At 42.8% G+C, this 16416-nt stretch overlaps 2 protein-coding genes across 8 annotated transcripts; one reads left to right on the top strand and one right to left on the bottom strand.

Moving 5' to 3' along the window:
- Positions 1-4041: 4041 nt before the first annotated feature.
- On the bottom strand, positions 4042-11753 carry LOC311509079 (calcitonin gene-related peptide type 1 receptor-like). Of its 5 annotated transcripts, none has more exons than XM_084574130.1 (12): positions 11439-11753; positions 9787-9874; positions 9028-9382; positions 8515-8627; positions 8320-8414; positions 8062-8188; positions 7816-7969; positions 7682-7742; positions 7526-7592; positions 6942-7160; positions 6791-6832; positions 4042-6529 (listed from the first exon to the last, which is right to left on the bottom strand). In XM_084574130.1, exons 2-12 carry the CDS (start codon positions 9835-9837, stop codon positions 6323-6325), a joined length of 1491 nt encoding a protein of 496 aa, XP_084430256.1. In that variant the 5' UTR covers positions 9838-9874; positions 11439-11753; the 3' UTR covers positions 4042-6322. The 5 variants fall into 5 exon arrangements, with proteins under 5 accessions (XP_084430256.1, XP_084430257.1, XP_084430255.1 ...); XM_084574131.1 differs by having other exon boundaries at positions 8320-8411; XM_084574129.1 differs by having other exon boundaries at positions 6791-7160; positions 9028-9135; positions 9223-9382.
- A 365-nt stretch (positions 11754-12118) lies between these two features.
- zswim2 (zinc finger, SWIM-type containing 2) lies at positions 12119-15840 on the top strand (the record flags this gene model as incomplete). Of its 3 annotated transcripts, XM_084574293.1 has the most annotated exons (10): positions 12119-12177; positions 12736-12892; positions 12970-13046; positions 13331-13371; positions 13574-13805; positions 14019-14270; positions 14447-14531; positions 14643-14722; positions 14825-14993; positions 15244-15840. In XM_084574293.1, the coding sequence occupies 10 exons, from the start codon at positions 12164-12166 to the stop codon at positions 15817-15819; spliced, it is 1683 nt and encodes a 560-aa protein (XP_084430419.1). In that variant the 3' UTR covers positions 15820-15840. The 3 variants fall into 3 exon arrangements, with proteins under 3 accessions (XP_084430419.1, XP_084430418.1, XP_084430417.1); XM_084574292.1 differs by lacking the exon at positions 12119-12177 and having other exon boundaries at positions 12644-12892; positions 14646-14722; XM_084574291.1 differs by lacking the exon at positions 12119-12177 and having other exon boundaries at positions 12644-12892.
- Positions 15841-16416: the final 576 nt, after the last annotated feature.

Here is a 16416-nt window from a genome sequence, read left to right as displayed (position 1 = left end):
CATGAGAACGGATCAGACCGCTGGTGCAAATTATCCTCACTGGCATGAGACGTCTGGGACGAGAAGAAAGTTCTCACAATAGTGGGAAACGTTTAGACGTTGCTCACTGAGACAACAAAGTGATAAAGTTTGTGATTAACAGGGACATGTGATTTATTATATAGCTCTTACGCTAACTCAATTCATGGGGTAATGCTAACTTTATAGCCAACAAGCTAAGAGCGCAAATCAAATAAAATCTACATGAAGAATCCATGACCAACCAAGATGTTCGCTTGGGATGTCGCTAGAGCAACATGGCAACCCCTGCTGTCACGTATTGACCATCTTTTGTAGCTTTATGGCTGCACAAACATTCATTCATTCATTGATCTTATGTAACCGCTTGCCCTGTGAAGGGTTGAAGGTGAAGCTTGTCCCAGCTGTCACCACATACCCTGGACATGCACACCTGCGACCAATGTGGAATCACCAATGAACCCAACGAGCATGTCTTTGGACGGTGAGAGGAAGCTGGAGAACCTGGAGAGAACCCATGTAGACGCAAGGAGAACATGCAAACTCCACGCAGAAAAGAACCAGATGGATTAGAACCTGGAACTAAACGTTGCTGCTACCGGTCAATGACATTAATTAATGGAGTTCACCTCTGATCCCTTATTACTGCATTTTTTCTAGGTGAAATCTTCTGGCACGGTGTGACAGGAAACATTGAGAACAGACTGTGAACACAAACTGTGGGAACTAGCAAGGCCTGACAGATCTGCATCACCGTGCTATGATCAGATCTAAAGGTTAGGTAACCTGTTTATCAGTAGAAAACCACTTTAGCTGACACGTTAAGAGCATTGCGCAACTGCCAAGCGCTTCTCCAAGGACTTTTTGCCTATTTGTGAACAAACCAGTTGGAGTGAAGTGCACAGCTTTTGCATCACTGGGATGCCACTTGCACCCCTGGGTTCTGCCTCTTCCCCTCTCACACACACACACACCCCTCCTAAAGGGGCTGAGGTCGAAGCTGATCAAAAAGGGAAATGGACCGCTTTAACATCCCACCTTTTCCCAGATCCTGGGAGGAGCCTGCGCCTGGTGGCAGCGAGAAGAACAATGGCAGGAAACTGGGAGAGGAGTGAGGGAGTTCCTGTTGGCAGGGCGACGCTGAAGACGATGCGCCTCGTACCAAGTGGATACTGGCCTGCCGCCCTGCGCAGGAGGAACTGGGCACTTTAAAACTTGAATTGCCTTATTGTTGGCGATGTTTTGGAGAGTCCAAATGTCTGACGTTTTTTGGGAGGGACGTCTTAGATGTCCTGTCCTGCTGCAAGATGTGAAAAATCAGAGAACTGCTTACAAAGCAAACAGCCGTTCTCATAAGTCAGTGAGGTCACTTATCCTAAATAAGTCAAATTAGCAAACAGATGCCTGGTTGACCAAGCACACAATGTACAGTCTTAACCATAACCTACTGCTCTGAGCTCACTTTTGGTTTTTACTTTGATTTTTAGATAAGCTGATTGATCAAGCATCAAGTATGACGCAAATCTAACTTGTAAAGGTTGTGGCCACACAGCTGTAGGGAGTAATAAAAAAAAAAAGGCTGTCAGGGGTCGTCCTAGCTACACCCCTGCCTGGCTAGCTCTCCGGAAAACGAACTGTCCGCATGACACAGTCGCACATTTGATCATGACGTCCCTCCTGAAACCACCAAAGTAGACGACCGAGCGTTGAAAGCGTTGACATCACTCTGAGATGAGCCGCTCAGATAATTCATGACCCCGCGGCGGTCTGCAGACTTCCCGCCGACGTCCCACCCAGGTCCGGGTCACGTCCATACAGCCGGGGCCACATCGCTCACCCCAACCCCTGCACCGTGGGCCCTCCACGCCCTCGAGCGCAGCCAAGAGCTCATTCCATTGTTCTCAAGAGCGAGACATCCCCGCGCACAAGTGGCAATCACGCTACGAGCCAGATGTGCATACGGTACATGGCAAAGCATTGTTTTCTCAAGAAAATCCTGCAGAAGTTTCTGATGAAGAGAATTTACTGGAAATAGTGGCTACATATTGTTTGAAGCCTGAGTCACTCTTCCTTGAAAAAAAAAAAAAAAAAAAATTAATTTAAAACATATTTTGATCTCTTTGCCAGATGAGTGCGACCTCCTGTGCATTCCTAACATACCAGCTTTGTGGCTGCTGCTTAGGTGAAATGCATCATGTCTTGCGCATTAGAGGGTTTTTTCAGAGGAGGTTCTTGCTCTCATGGAAAAATACGGAGGAAATACCCACCTGAATAGAGCTTTTATCTGAGCTGCAGCTTCAAGAGTCTGTCTTCTAGAGCCAAAGAGGAAGTTGATTTCAGTAATATTGTTGGCAACAATAATCAACAGCAGCGTGCACGCATGCACAGTTCAAACAGTACCTGCAGAATATGGAAAAAGAGGTCAAGATTGACAAGTACAAAAGGAAATGCAGCTTTAAAGCATCAATAGTGGATATTTAGCAGTAATTATGACATTTAAAGGATTATACAGGTTCATTCAACTTGGATTTATGTCCTTTTAACTGGCTCAGACATGCAGAATGATTAGTTCGGCCAAAGACGTCAAAACTAATCATTCAGGCTAAACCATTTTGTGCAAGACGTCTCTGCAAAAGAAAGCAAAGTTAGCATGAAGCGCAAAGCCACAATAGGAAATCAACACATCTGATTTACCCTTCAGAGAAAGCATCTGAAGGCTCCTTTCAGGCTCCTCTGATTCTGAGATGATAAGATCATTTATCGGGCAGCCAGGCTCTAACAAAACAACAGTCCTAAGGTGCATTGTGGGAAATGTATGATCCAGGTCAAACGTCGGGATATTTCAGCCTCCTGCTTTGCATCATTGCTGTTTTGTCATTAGCTTTCCTGCCCAACCCGTGTGACTGTAATGAAACGCTGCATGCTACATGACTTCATCGTGGCCCGTCTGTCACTGAGGGGAAATGACTCCGGATTAGGGCATCAGCTGCAAACAAATTCAAGCTAATTGTGGCCATGAGAATAAGGAGCAGATTTCTGTGAATGGATTTCTACGTCTGCAGCTTTGTCCCCAAGCGGGACGGCACATGCGCGCCTCCATTCATTTGTGTCCTGTGGAAATGTCCTTGACAAATTCACAGACGTGTGGAAGCCAGTCTGAATGCAAAACATCAGCTAAATGCTTTAAGTTTCAGTGGAAGCATGCGGAAGTGGAGGCAGTAAACAAGGGTTAGTTGTGAGGCTGAGGAAGTGTTTGCTACCAGGACACAAGAGCCGACGGATCAAGAGTTCAATGGCAATGTATTCTTAGAAACAGGAAGCCTGCGATACATCCACTGGCCTGATTTCCACTGAGGTAAATAAAGGGAGGCACAGCTTGCTGGGACAGTGCTGTAACAGGTAAACAACAAAAACACTGCACAGATCTTTCACTTGTTCATGCTCCAAAGTGAGTTTAGATAGACAGATAGACAGATAGACACTGTCTCTCACGTTGATGCAACAGGATGCAGGTTAAACCTGTGGTTAGAAGTATGTTAAAATTATAATTTTTTTTGCACAGCATTACATGGGAGGGGACAGTTTCACGATTATGGAGATGATGCTCCGAGCACTGTCCAGAAACCACAGATACCAGAGTCCTCTGTGGATTGAGGTCACGGCTATGAAAGGCACGCAAGTGGATCGTAAAAATCGCTCTCAATGGCGAACACACATGATTTTGATCACATTTAACAGGAGGAGAAGTGAGCTGAGCTTGAGACCCTAACCCTAACCCTAACCCTATGCACTGAAAGGACAGATGCATCGCTTTCCCTTTGGGACCCCATTGTACCTGTACATATATGTTACGGAGCAGACGGTAACACACCCAGCTATGCCTGGAAACAATATTCATTTACGGCCAGACAAGGAAATCCCACCCTTAATTAGATATGTGGGAAAGAGAACAACAGATATTTGTTTGGAATGAAACGGAAGAAGAAAACCTTAAGAAAAAAAGAAGTCGTGAATGAAATAGACAGTTTTATTTACAGCATTATTACTTCAGAATAAACATTTAATGAGAAAATTATCTTACAAACATTAAAAACTATGACTCTACTACAATGTAAAGCGTTTATACAAAGGTGAAATGGATGGTCGGGGTCTTTTGACATCTGCAAATCCAAACAAACTAATCCAAACTCAAGCTTTCAGCATAGAAACAACTTTATGATATTTTTCCTACTTTCCTAATAGCAACACACAGCCTCCATCTTTATCTAAATTCACCACAAAGCACATTTTTTGGAAAATATGTCAAGCTGCTGCTTATGAACGGAACTCATGTGCACAAAACACTTGAATTCATCGGCCTTCAGATGCTCCGGGCTCTGGTTGCCGAGGTAAACCTCACGAATATCTTCCACCCCAAATGTTTTCTGAGCAGAGCCAGCAGAGTATAAACCCCAATCTGGGTTCAAGGCCACTATCAGCGTGACTACGTGGTGAGAATAAAGCTGTCGTGCAGTTACGTCACAACAAATCACTGAATTTCATTAACCTTCAATGTTTTCTTGTTGCACAAATGTGTAACGAAAGGAGGAAATTGAGATTTTTAACTAAATTACAAAGAAAAAAAAAACTAAATTACTACCACTACGGCCATTCTGAACAAAAACTTTGAAGGCAGCGTTTGACAAGACAATGAATACCAGCATTAAACTCACTGGCTAACGTTAGCCGGCTGAACTGTTGCTTCACAAAAAAAAGCAATCAAAAAGAGTTTATGTTAAATTCATCAAAGAAGTCATACAGTGTAATTTAAAGAATCAGAGACGTTTTAATGTTCTGAACATCAACATATCGTTAGCCTTATAGCATAATTGCCAAAGCCCTATTTTAACGTTTACGGAAAAGAAGAAAAAACACAATTTTTAGCGAGCACATTGGTATTTTTTGTTGATATTGTAACAGTGGCCAAAAAACAACTATTATGCTATGAGGCTAACGATGTAAGAACACCAAATAGCATAACTGTGTTGATTTGTTAGCTTTACAGGTGCTAGTAGGGGACATTCAGACAGCTTTCACATAACCAGGAGAGTGATTTCTAACATTACGGTTTACTAGTTCCTGTTTTTGAAGGCTGAAACCAGCAGCTCTTCACTCCTGACAGGAAAGTTATCGCCAAATGGAGGGCGACACTCCATGCTAATGCTGCTAACGGCAATGCTGCTAGCGGCAAGTGTAAAAACAGTGCATGATTGTAATTCGGAATTTGTTGTCTGGATAAAAAATATTTAAATTCACGTAAAAATCCAACAACAAGACGACATTATTACACTTTACACTATTAACTAAATTATTTAATAAAAATATGTGTTCACTGACCAGAACATAAAGCAAAGTACATTAGCGGCGGTCTAAATACAGTGCACGAAATCACATATATGTACAAAAACATGCCCACGTTTCTCTCACGATCGTCTACAGCATTTTGGAATAATCAGATACGAAGTGAAGTAAACTTAAAATCGCCAAGCCGCACACAGGTTAAGCTTATTTTTCGAACAAAACTTCATTGTTTGTTTAACTTAGAAAAACGAGGAAATAATACATAAATAGAAAATCCACCTCGAGGCAGAGTTCAGCCCATAATGTTGTGTGTTTTTGGTCAACTGTTTGGTATTTCACACACACACATATATATATATATATATAAAATTGTATATTATGTGAATAAACATTGCCAATCTTACAATAATGGCACTCTATTTGATTGCATGCTATGAACTGCCTAAGATTGAGATTTTTCTTTGCTGTTATTGGTGCCATTTGGCTTAACTCCTATTAAATGTGCATCAATAAATGAAATTATTCAGACCAGAAAGCAGCAACCTTGCTGAAAAGTGCCAGGAAGAGAATCTGAATGTCTTCTTTTTTTATTATTATTTATTTACATATCTTTTTTGCACTTCCCTTCCACATCACTCTCTCTGCAAACTATGTCTGTATTTAATATCCTTGAAATGTAATAACTTCAACAGCTTGTTGCTCTTTGAGGACTTTTCAAGTTATATCCACAGGATGCCAAAATGAATGAATTCCTTGTGTTAATGCCACTTGCTGAGGCTGTTTGACTCATGGTGTCGTCTTCATGTCCAGCAACAACCTCTGTGAGTAGTCCGGGGTGAAAGTAATTTTGTCTGGGAGATGTATTAAAAAACAAAAAAACTCAAAAGAAGAAAAAGTTGCCGTTGCTCCAAGAAAACATCGACCTTTTTCAATACCTCGGGTGCCGAACGTCGCGGGTCGTCCTTCACACGAAGGGGCTGTCCGATCTGAAGATGTCTGAGTAGCTCTTGCCGTTCATGTGCTCGGTGTGGCTCTCGATGCTGTAGCAGCGGTGGACCTCTGTCAGTGACGACGCCACGTAGGAGGCCGAGCGGAAGAAGTCGGCGTTGGCGAAGGTGCCGGCAAACTGCATCCGCTGTAGATTCCAGTGTCTCCTGAGGACGGTCTGAACCTGGAGGAAGAGAGGACAGCAACGTGTCCTGCAGGTTAAAGATCAATATCCAGGAGTCCTTCTAGGGCGAGTTATTGTTTAAAGTTGGGAGTTTTGGTTCTGCTTGGTGGATTGGGTTCGTCTTATTATGACGTTTCTGATTAGGATGTCTATACTTTGGGCTATTCTTTATGGTCCTTTCTTTGGTAGACTGAGAAGCATGTTTAAATGTGACATCTTTCTAAATCTATTCTTGCAGTAATAAACTAAAATGTAACTTACCTCCCCGTTGAAGAAGCAGAATATTGTAGAAACCAAGAGGCCCTGCATTAAAAAAAGAAATCCTTTCAATAAGGACCTGAAAAAATAAGACTTTTACCAAGCTCCTACGCTGAAGAGCATTTGCCCGAACTGTTGACACGTATGTACTGACCTGGTAGTGCATGAGGATTTCCATGACGTACAGGTAGATCTCAGTCACCCAGTGCTCTTGGGGCTTGTATGGGAGCAGGACAAACTGGATACCGAGCAAAGGGATGAGGATGAGTGTCGCCCTCACAGCCCTCATGTAGAGGCTGGACTCAGCCTGGTGTGTCACTTGGAGCTTGGTGATGAGGACCCGGACGATGTTGAGCAGGAAGAAGAGGTTCACCTAGAATCCAAAGCAGATTTGCTGATCTGAAATGTGAGCATGTAGCAGCCTCTTTCCAGACTTTCTAAGACAATTTAAAAGTTTTATGTCGATCAGATTGAAGGCTTTGAAGGTTAAATCTACACCTGAATGTACGAACAGAAATGTACGGTTACTTCTGCTTAAATTAAGTTTATGGGCAAAAGGAAAGCAAACAGGAAGTAAAGATTACTCAAGATAATCATGTTAGCTAGTTGGGGATTTAAAAAAAGAGCTGCAATTGATGTGGTTGAAACGTGTAGAAAACGCCAGAAAGTGGACTTTGGGTCAGAAATTCCTATTGTTCCTATCATTGTTCATGTGTGACTGTAGAGTTCAGGGCTCACCACCAGTGCAGCGCAGATAGGACCATGGATAATGTACAGCAAGGACGTAGCTGAACTGACCCAGCATCTGTGAGAGCATGAATCAGATGTTACACAGCGTGGAGACACCTGGTACCTTTAGGAATGTGTACAGGTGACGATCAAAGACACACTCACTGGTCGTTGTAGTAGAAGTAGCGCGCTATTGAGTGTATAAACGCAGGAATGAGTGGAAAACCTGCAAAATCAAATTCCATTAACACCCTGGGGAGTGTGCACGCCAAAACATTCATATATTCACCTTTACTTACCCCAGCCCAGCAGGTAATACCACATGAGGTGCTGCTTCTCTGCAAACACCGCCACCACAATGAGGGTGTGCAGGTAGATGCCCTCGCAGAGCATCCAGAAGTAGTTGCAGCTCATCAGATAGAGGTGGAGAATCAAGAGCAGCTTACAGGTCACCTGGAAGGAAAAAGGGGCGACGTGAAAACCTAAGGACCGAGCCACACCGGGGCAGATCCCCTGCTTGACGTGAAACACTGAAAGTCACTCACAGAACCGTGCGACACGTGTGACATGTGTTTCTGTTGCATCGTCAACCAGACGACGGTCGAGATGGAGTTTAGCACGAACGAGATGAAGAGGTTTTTGTGGAGGGTTATCCTCTGGCAGCTCAGACTCCTGAGGGGCATTAGAAGAGGACAAACACGTTGGATGGGCTCAGTGTAAGCTCAAAACTTGTATAGCAATGTACTGAAGTCAAGCATAGGTTTAATTCAGAATTATAGCAAGGAAAGCTGCGTCACACTTACTTGAAATGGAAGAATATTCCCAATGATATCAGCAATGATGCCACAGATAGTCCATGACCAATCATTACCAAGTAGAAGTGAGTCATTGCTGCCTGCTAGGAAACAGTAAATACGACTTTAGGTTCACGACTGCCGCTCCACGGTCGACTGAGCTGCTGCAGCCCGAAAGTTTCCCTCGCTGCGCCTCTTTCTTACCGTTCCGTGATGTGTGACGTTGGCTTGGCAGTTGGTGTAGTTGGTCCACGTCCTGTTGCTCTCCGGGTGCCGTCCCCACTCGCCCGTCTCTGTGCAAATTTTGGACGCCATCGCTGTGGACAAGTTGAGAAGTTGGAGCCCGTTTTAGCAATTCAGACAAGAATTTCAAAGAGGAAGTGTTCCTGTAGCGATTTATTTTGCTTGTGGAGATTTTGAAGTGATGCCCCACCAAAGGAAGAAAGAATTTGGTTCCAGGAGCGCTCGGGCCGTGACCCTCTGACGCCTCAGCAAATTCTTTTAATATTTCTGGGTGACGCCTTGCTTTAGCACGAGCTTTTACTCTCAAAAAATGCAACGCGTCTATAAATGTCCCCAAACCATTCCATTAACAGAACTTAAAAGTCACATCCACAATAAGAAAAAAAGCTGGTTTATGAAGTTTCACTTGAAAAGGAAAGCAGAACAAAGGTTTATGAATGTTAATACGTGTTGTTACACAGCAGAGAAATTCACCTTGAGTGTCAAAGTCGTAGAAGTAGTCTGGACAGCTCTGCTCTGTTAGACCGGCTTCGGTTTCCTCCCAGCAGAGCCATCCATCCCATGTTGCGTTGCACACTGTGCCTGCGGACAAATAACAAATATTTTTACTAAGACTAAGAAAAAGAAAATGCAACGGCTTTCTCACACCTGGGCATTTCCAGTGCTCACCGCTTGTTGTGGTTTTGCGGTGCAACCCTTTTATGATCCCCTGGAAGCATTCGAACTGGGCCGCGATGACGGGTAAGTGCTGTTGACCCGGATGATTCACAGTCTCCTGGTGGTTGTCTTCGGGGTTCGACGCGTCCGCCGCCTCCACCGCCACCAGTATCTGAGATTATTGAAAGTCAGCAAGGAAACACAGACAGTGAAACTGCAAGATGTGAAGCTGCAAGTGTCAAAGCAGATTTAGGGATTCAAAAGATTTTGATTCATCAGTTTAACGGCGTTTTAGTGCATTTGTGACGAAGGATTTCACAAGTAGCATCGAGGCACCATAGATCTTGTTTGACTGCAGTGAACTATACAGTCCCACCCATATTTTATGAGATATTCTTTGGACACACATCACAAATGGACTATTTAGCAACTGCACGGAAGAGCTGGAGAATTTGCCCAATCAAACGAAGAGTTAAGTAAACCCTGAAAGCGACAGAAGTACAATAAGTAGGGAAGTGGATCCAGTGGGACAGCTTAAAAACTAACTTCATGATCTGTGAAACGTATTTGTCCTACCTTGTTGAGGGAGCAGAGGACCAGGAGAAACACGACGCAGTTCAGGTCCATATGTGCCCCCGGTCTTCACGTGTTTTTCCGAGAAAATCTGACAAAAAGGTGAATGTTAAAGGAGGAAACGCCTCGATTATATCAACACTTTATCTGATCGCGGGCTAGAAAGCGTTGGCGTTGACAGATGAGATGTAAAGCTGCCTGGTTCCGTCGGAGTGGGGGTTATTTTTGTGTCGTGTCGGAGGTTATTTTTATTTGATTCGGAGGAACAGGTAAAAATTTCACCACTGTCCCAAATAGTTTTCCCCAAGAGCTCAATAATAAAAACGCTTCCTGAGCTGCAGCAGCTGCTGAGCACGATGTGTTGACAGGAGCTGGACTCCAGTTCCCGAGCTCTGCACTGTCACACCCACAGAAACACACATAAGTTTTATATCATTTGGCTGTTTGTTTCTTTTGGCATGCAGCTTCTAGCACGCTACACGTTTACATTATCCCGTATCCTTTACCTGGGTGGCATTCCATGTTAATCAAACCATGTAAATATGCCTCCAAACCCGTGTTTTTCTATTTGTAATGGCAGGTCTCCCCTTTTTTTGGATGTCAGGGTCACAGATGTGGCCCTTTTGCTTCCTCTGCTCCCCACAGCTTCCTTCCTGCATGCTTATCGTGCATGTTGAGCAAGTTTAACCAAGGTTTAGCCAAAAGAGAAGAAAGGGTGTGACGAAAAAATGGGAAAAAAAAATAAAATAAAAATTGCAACATGCAAATCCACACTTTAAGCCAGTTCTGGCAGAAAAAAAAGATGTGTGACGCAATCAAACAGTAACTCAACACTTCAAGAATACAACACGAGGGTCGGTAAGGATTCAGCCGGGGTGAAACCAGAAAAGAATAGATGTCTGAGGTGTGAACGCAACGTTAGGGGAAACTGTGACCATTCTAGTCTCGTCTGGTCACTCCTTGATGAAGTCAAGAATTTGATTTGGGTTAAAAAACTTGGTTCTTAGAGATGATATTCACCTTTCTAACAACCGCCGTAGGTTTCTACAGCATAAAAAGCAACTCATACTTTACTGAAACGACTTTAAAGCAGTAAATAGAAACATAAAAACTGTATGGCTGAGACCTAAAGGTTGCGCAACAGCTTTTCTTTAGGCCTCATTTCTGTTCCCTTTAAAAAGTACAGAGGAATAAAACATTTTCACTAAACTCCCCTGACTGTAAACTCTGACTAATATCTTCTCGAACACACCCAGAGACGCGCAGTATATCTTCCTAATGGCCCACAGTTAATAACTCACAGTGGAGCAACTCACTTATTGTGTGACCCATCTGTTTTTACACACTAAAAAACCCAGTGGACGTCCCTTTTCATCATTTTATGTCTGCCATGTGAGCAGCTTTTTGCTGTTGTGTGTGCCTGAATTGTCCAAACATTATTTTAGTACTCTGAATAAATATCTAAACATAAAGTATGGTTTATCTGCTGTTTAACATTGTTATGTGCATCTTTGGTCATGTTCCCTGCAATAAATATAAAATTCTGTGCTTAATATCGGATTAAAAAGTGAACATCCTACGTCTCACTCTGTTTGCGGCACCTTAAACGGCTGAATAGTAATCACACTGTCTGTACATTTGTGTAATCATCTTACCTTTGTTCAAGTAGGAAAACAAAACACAGTGATTGCCAGAGCCAGCAGTAATCCTGTAGTCTGAAAGTCTACCTGTACAGGAAAAGAAGAAAAAAACACTTTCTTTTTTTGTTTGTTTGTTTCCAGGAGTAGTTCTTCAGTGTGCGTGTTACACAGCGGAGATAGAGGCGACACTGAGCTGAGCTGTGGTGATAAAAAACTGCCTGAGGCTGACCGAGGATGACATCACATGCTTGCCTTTTGTGGTGAGACATCCCTGGAGAGCAATGACGAACACAGAACGCAAAACTTGTATCCAGTTAATAAACAAATGATTTATATTGCGTATAACAATAAATAGTGTGATTAAATAATTACATTTCCCATTGTAAATAACAAGAGTCACTGGCTACTTTGGCTCTCTTCTTTTTGTATTTATTGCTGTTGTGCTCATGAATATTGCTGCAAATGTGCAACACTGGACAGCAACCTTAGTTTACCGGGCAACACAAAAACATTAAAAACAACATTAGTAAAAAAAAAAAAAAAAATTGACTTTATAACTGCTGTAAATCTGGATGCAGGAAAAGGACCAATCAGCGTGGAGGATTCTATTGCTAAGCAACTGCGCCCTCTGCAGGCCAAAAACACTCCCTGGCAACAGTCACCATGGCTACAGTGTTCTCAAACGTTTGGCCCAGCTACGGCGAAGTAGTTAAGTAACTGCTGCTGCTTTTTAGGATTTTATGAACAAACACAGGTGATTATGGGGGGCTTTATGAGATGTGAACACCTGAGGAGTTAGTTTATTAAAGTTTATTTAGTAATTGAGTGTGTTTTTGGACATTAGTGTGTAGTATTAACCGAAAGTTGTGAACAGGTGTCAGTTAATTAGTGTGATTAACGAGCAACGTAGCATCCAGTTTGTCCTAAAGTGAGACAACTTCCGGCTTCCTTTACGGAGAGAAAATTAGAAATGTTTTAATATACTTGGAGACTTTGAGAACTGTTTCCAGGTACAGTAATATTCCGTGTTGAAGTTGTCAGAGCCACCTGACCTGACTACCTGTTCGTGTTTACCTGTTAGCTTTAAAGGCTAAAAGAGGAGTAGCTTGGGTTTTGCTTGTGAAAGTTGAATTAAATTGGTGTACCTTTCAATATTACTAGTAATTATACCTGTTCTGTTTTGTTATCTGTTTTGAACGGCACTGTAATGTGGAGAAGAAATGTTGACAAGACTTGAAAATAACAATATAATTATTTTATCTCCAAATATTCTCAAACCCTGTACAGACATGTTGTTAATTTCTAAATACAGTGACAGGATGTTCAGGAAAACCACCTGGAGGAACACAGTCAGCGATGCAGTGAGTCTCCACCAGGACCAAGCCCTCAGCACGACCATGTTGCTCCTGAAATGCTTTGGCCCGACAGGATTTCTGCTCAGGGAAGAGGGAGACGTCAGGAACTTCAAGGTAAATCCTGCAGCTCTTTGCACTAAATCAATGAAAAATAATTTTTTAATCCAGTATACTCTCTTGTCTGTGTTCAGGTGTGCTTGGGTGACCGGCATACATGCACCTGCCCCGTGTTTATCAAGGAGCAGGAGCCGTGCAAGCACATCTGCTGGTATATGTGACAGCTGGGTGTTTGAGCCAACGTTATTATTATTTTAATGTATTATATGCTATTTCATTCATCCGTAAGACTGTGTAGCAAGAGGAACGCTTATTTTTTCACTTTCTTGTTGTTGATATGCAAAATCTTTACATATTTATACGTCTGTTATTGAAATAAGTCTTTTTTTTAATTATTGTAGAACATTTACAGGTTGGGTTAGTTTGGATTTGTGGTTTTTGTTCTGGCAAAAATATTATTAGGCAAGAATGAACCTGACATCTCTATCTTTACAGGGTCTTACTGCGGAAATTCAGATTACCCAGAGAACATGAATGTAAGTTGTTTAAAAATGTTCAGGTATTTAAATACTCACTTAAGGACATGGAAATTGTTTTTTAAGGTTCAGTTTTATTTTGTTTCTTGCAGCCGTAGTGCGATTACTTTGTGTAGCTTCAGAGTAATCATAACAGTGACTAATGTTATGTGGTCTAGTCCTCTTGTTGACATGTCAAATGAAAAAAAAAACTCTGTTCCAGATTCATTTCAGCATGGACTCGTGGAAAGACAGATCTCAGAAGTGCTCCGCGGTGTACACCAAACCAGAGCACACCTGACAGATGATCCCTCCACTGCTTCTGGTACTCTGAGCCAACCACTAACTGCCCAGGACGCTGGAAGTGTCTGCCGGAAAGCGATCCAAGCCCAGGATGTGTGTCCCATCTGCCAAGTGGAGCTGCTGGAGAAAAAACAGCCTGTGTCTTACTGCAGGTGTGTTGGCAGCTGTGGTCGGATACAGCGGTGTTTGCTCTGCTGGCCAGAACACGACCCCACACAGAACTGTTAGTCCCGCTTCTGCTCATCCAACTCTTGACACATGACATTTCTTGCGGAAGTTTTGGACATATTATTTCAAACGCTGTTATTTTGAGCAGTTTGCTGATAGATTTTCTGCGCTCTCGCACGCTGTCCCCCGTCTCCCAGGTACGGCTGTGGCAACAATGTCCACATCTCTTGCATGAAGGTGTGGGCGGATCACCAGGACCTCTCAGGCAGAGAGGAAACGGTGAAGTGCCCTCTGTGCAGGGAGGACTTTTGCTCTTTGAAGCTGCTCCAGAAGCAGGTGAGGAACTCGGCAATGCTTTTCACCGCTGCTGAAAAAGAGAAGCCAGACAGACACCTGGGAGTTCTCTGTCAAAGCTGCAGAGCCTGCCCCGTCACGGGCAAATGTTTCAAGTAAGTTTATTGCAGTCATGTGTCTTGGGATGATGACATTCACCTCATAAATTAATTTTGCAGCTTTATTTTCTCCGTTTGTTGTAATTAGCATGATGCAGTGTGCTTTAAGGAATGGCATTTGATGTTTGTGAGATTTTGTGATGCTGAACAATACAATAATATTGTGTTTCCAGATGCACCGTCTGCAGATATTTCTATCTTTGTGAGGACTGTGCAAAGAAGGGCTGCCACACTCAGCATCCGTTTGTTTCACGAGAGGTAAACTGTTTGGATTCACTATTAATAAACACAAATACTTCTTTTAATAAAAGAGCACGTCCTTCAGTAAATACCGTACATCTGAGGGCATTAACAGCTCTGAACTCAAAGCAGAAAAGGAGAGAGAAGTGGCGTCTTGTGGAAGAAGACCTGATCGGTGAAGAAAAGGGAGCAACCTCTGAAAAAGACAGGCAAGTTATTAGCAAATCCATTTCATCCTGGAGTAACTGAACCACTGATCGGCTGGAATATAAACTGTAGAATATCTTTGCTATATCTCATCTGCTCCTCAGCATTGTTCCAGTGGCTGCAGACCCTTTACCAGACACTGTGTTGGGGGCTCTTCCTACAGTCAGGGTGAGATCAGGGTCACGGCTCTTGGACGAGGGACAGCAGTGTCGCATCTGTCTGCAGAGTTTTACCCTGGGCCAGCGTGTCCGAACTCTGCCCTGTCGACACAAGGTAAAGCTCTTCCCTGTTAGTTTGATGTGTCTTTAAGTCATAATATGAAGTATTTAAAACCATAAAAGCTAAAAAACATCATTTTATTACACTCAGTCTAGATAAAATAAATAAAAAGAATAAACAAATCTGAATCTGTGCAGTACATCAGGTGACCTAAAGACCGTGAAGATAAAATCTAAGTATAAACCTATATCAGAGTTCCCTCCTCTGTCTCACTTTCTACTCCATATGTGGACACACACTCCAGTTCCACATGGACTGTGTGGACCGTATCCTGCAGAAGTCAAACTCCTGCCCCTTGGATGGATGCGTCATTTATAATCCCTTGACCTGGAGAACCAGTGACCGGAGGACCTCCCATCACTTGGCCTCCTGCCTTTCCAGCTCCTCTGCCAGGCGACCAGAAAATAACCTGAAGGATCTGTTTGTTCCAGGAGTGGCACTGCAGCACAGGAACACTAAAGTCACTCCCTCAAATGGTGCTCTTAACTTAGAGGTGCTCACAGGTTCTCTAACACTCTTCAACGCCACACCAAAGTTAACTACTGACAGGTTTCAAGGCAGGAAGACGTCAACGAGATGCACCACTGCTCCACCTAATACATGTACTGCTGTGACAAAGGTTAGAGAGCAGCCACAGTTGAACCTTTTTGTTGGATTGTGTAGACAAGAACCAGAACATACAGCTGCTGTGACTGTTCCTACCAGGAGAACAAGACTGCAGCCCAAGAGGAGAGGCATCAGTCAAGAGTCAAAGGGTTCAGAGCTGAGAATGACTGGAGTCTTGATAAATGCACATCGTCATATGAAGACACAGTCTTAAAGTTTGCAGAAGAGACTTTTATGTCTCGTCTTGAAAATAAGAACGGAGGAATCTCTTATTGAATTGACGTATTTATTTATAATAACAAGAATAAAATGTCATTCTCTAGTCTGAAGAATGTGAGGACCTCTTAGTGTTTGAATGTCTACACACAAACTGAAGTCATTAATAAACGTCTCCTAGGAGACGCTGCCAAAGGACTCAGCTCAGTGTCTCGTCCTGGCAGCACTTTTCTTCTCCTCTTCAGACAGACTTCAGTGGCTCACACACCTGAGTTTAGATATTGATTTTTTTAATGTAATGTTTTTAATGTAACATTATTATTATTAAATTCTAACTTTGTCGCTTTGTCACCATCAGAGGGAGACAAATCTCCACATCTTATTTGAACACTGAAGGTTTGATGGGAAAATTATTACTGAGGGAGTCACAGTTAGTTTCTTAATGTGACCAGAACATTCAGTTAAAATTTTAAATACTCAGCAACACATACACTGCTGTCTGTCTCTAACGACTCGGCTGTTGTGGGCTGTATTAGAAGTGGAAGTGAGGAGGAATACAGGCTCAGGAACAGTGAATTCATGGAACCATCTCCTG

This window comes from Chelon labrosus (genome assembly GCF_963514085.1).
Source record: "Chelon labrosus genome assembly, chromosome: 24".
NCBI classification, from domain to species: domain Eukaryota; kingdom Metazoa; phylum Chordata; class Actinopteri; order Mugiliformes; family Mugilidae; genus Chelon; species Chelon labrosus.
The sequence above is the reverse complement of the archived record's forward strand: the minus strand, read 5'-3'. Positions and strand labels throughout refer to the sequence as shown.

What these genes read in the sequence shown, in the direction of transcription:
- LOC311509079 (XM_084574127.1), bottom strand. Translation starts at nt 9,837, where the DNA reads ATGGACCTGAACTGCGTCGTGTTTCTCCTGGTCCTCTGCTCCCTCAAC. An exon ending in TCCTCTGCTCCCTCAACAAG is followed by an intron (nt 9,383 to 9,786) that starts GTAGGACAAATA and finishes CAATAATCTCAG; the next exon opens with ATACTGGTGGCGGTGGAGGC. An exon ending in ACGTCACACATCACGGAACG is followed by an intron (nt 8,415 to 8,514) that starts GTAAGAAAGAGG and finishes ACTGTTTCCTAG; the next exon opens with CAGGCAGCAATGACTCACTT.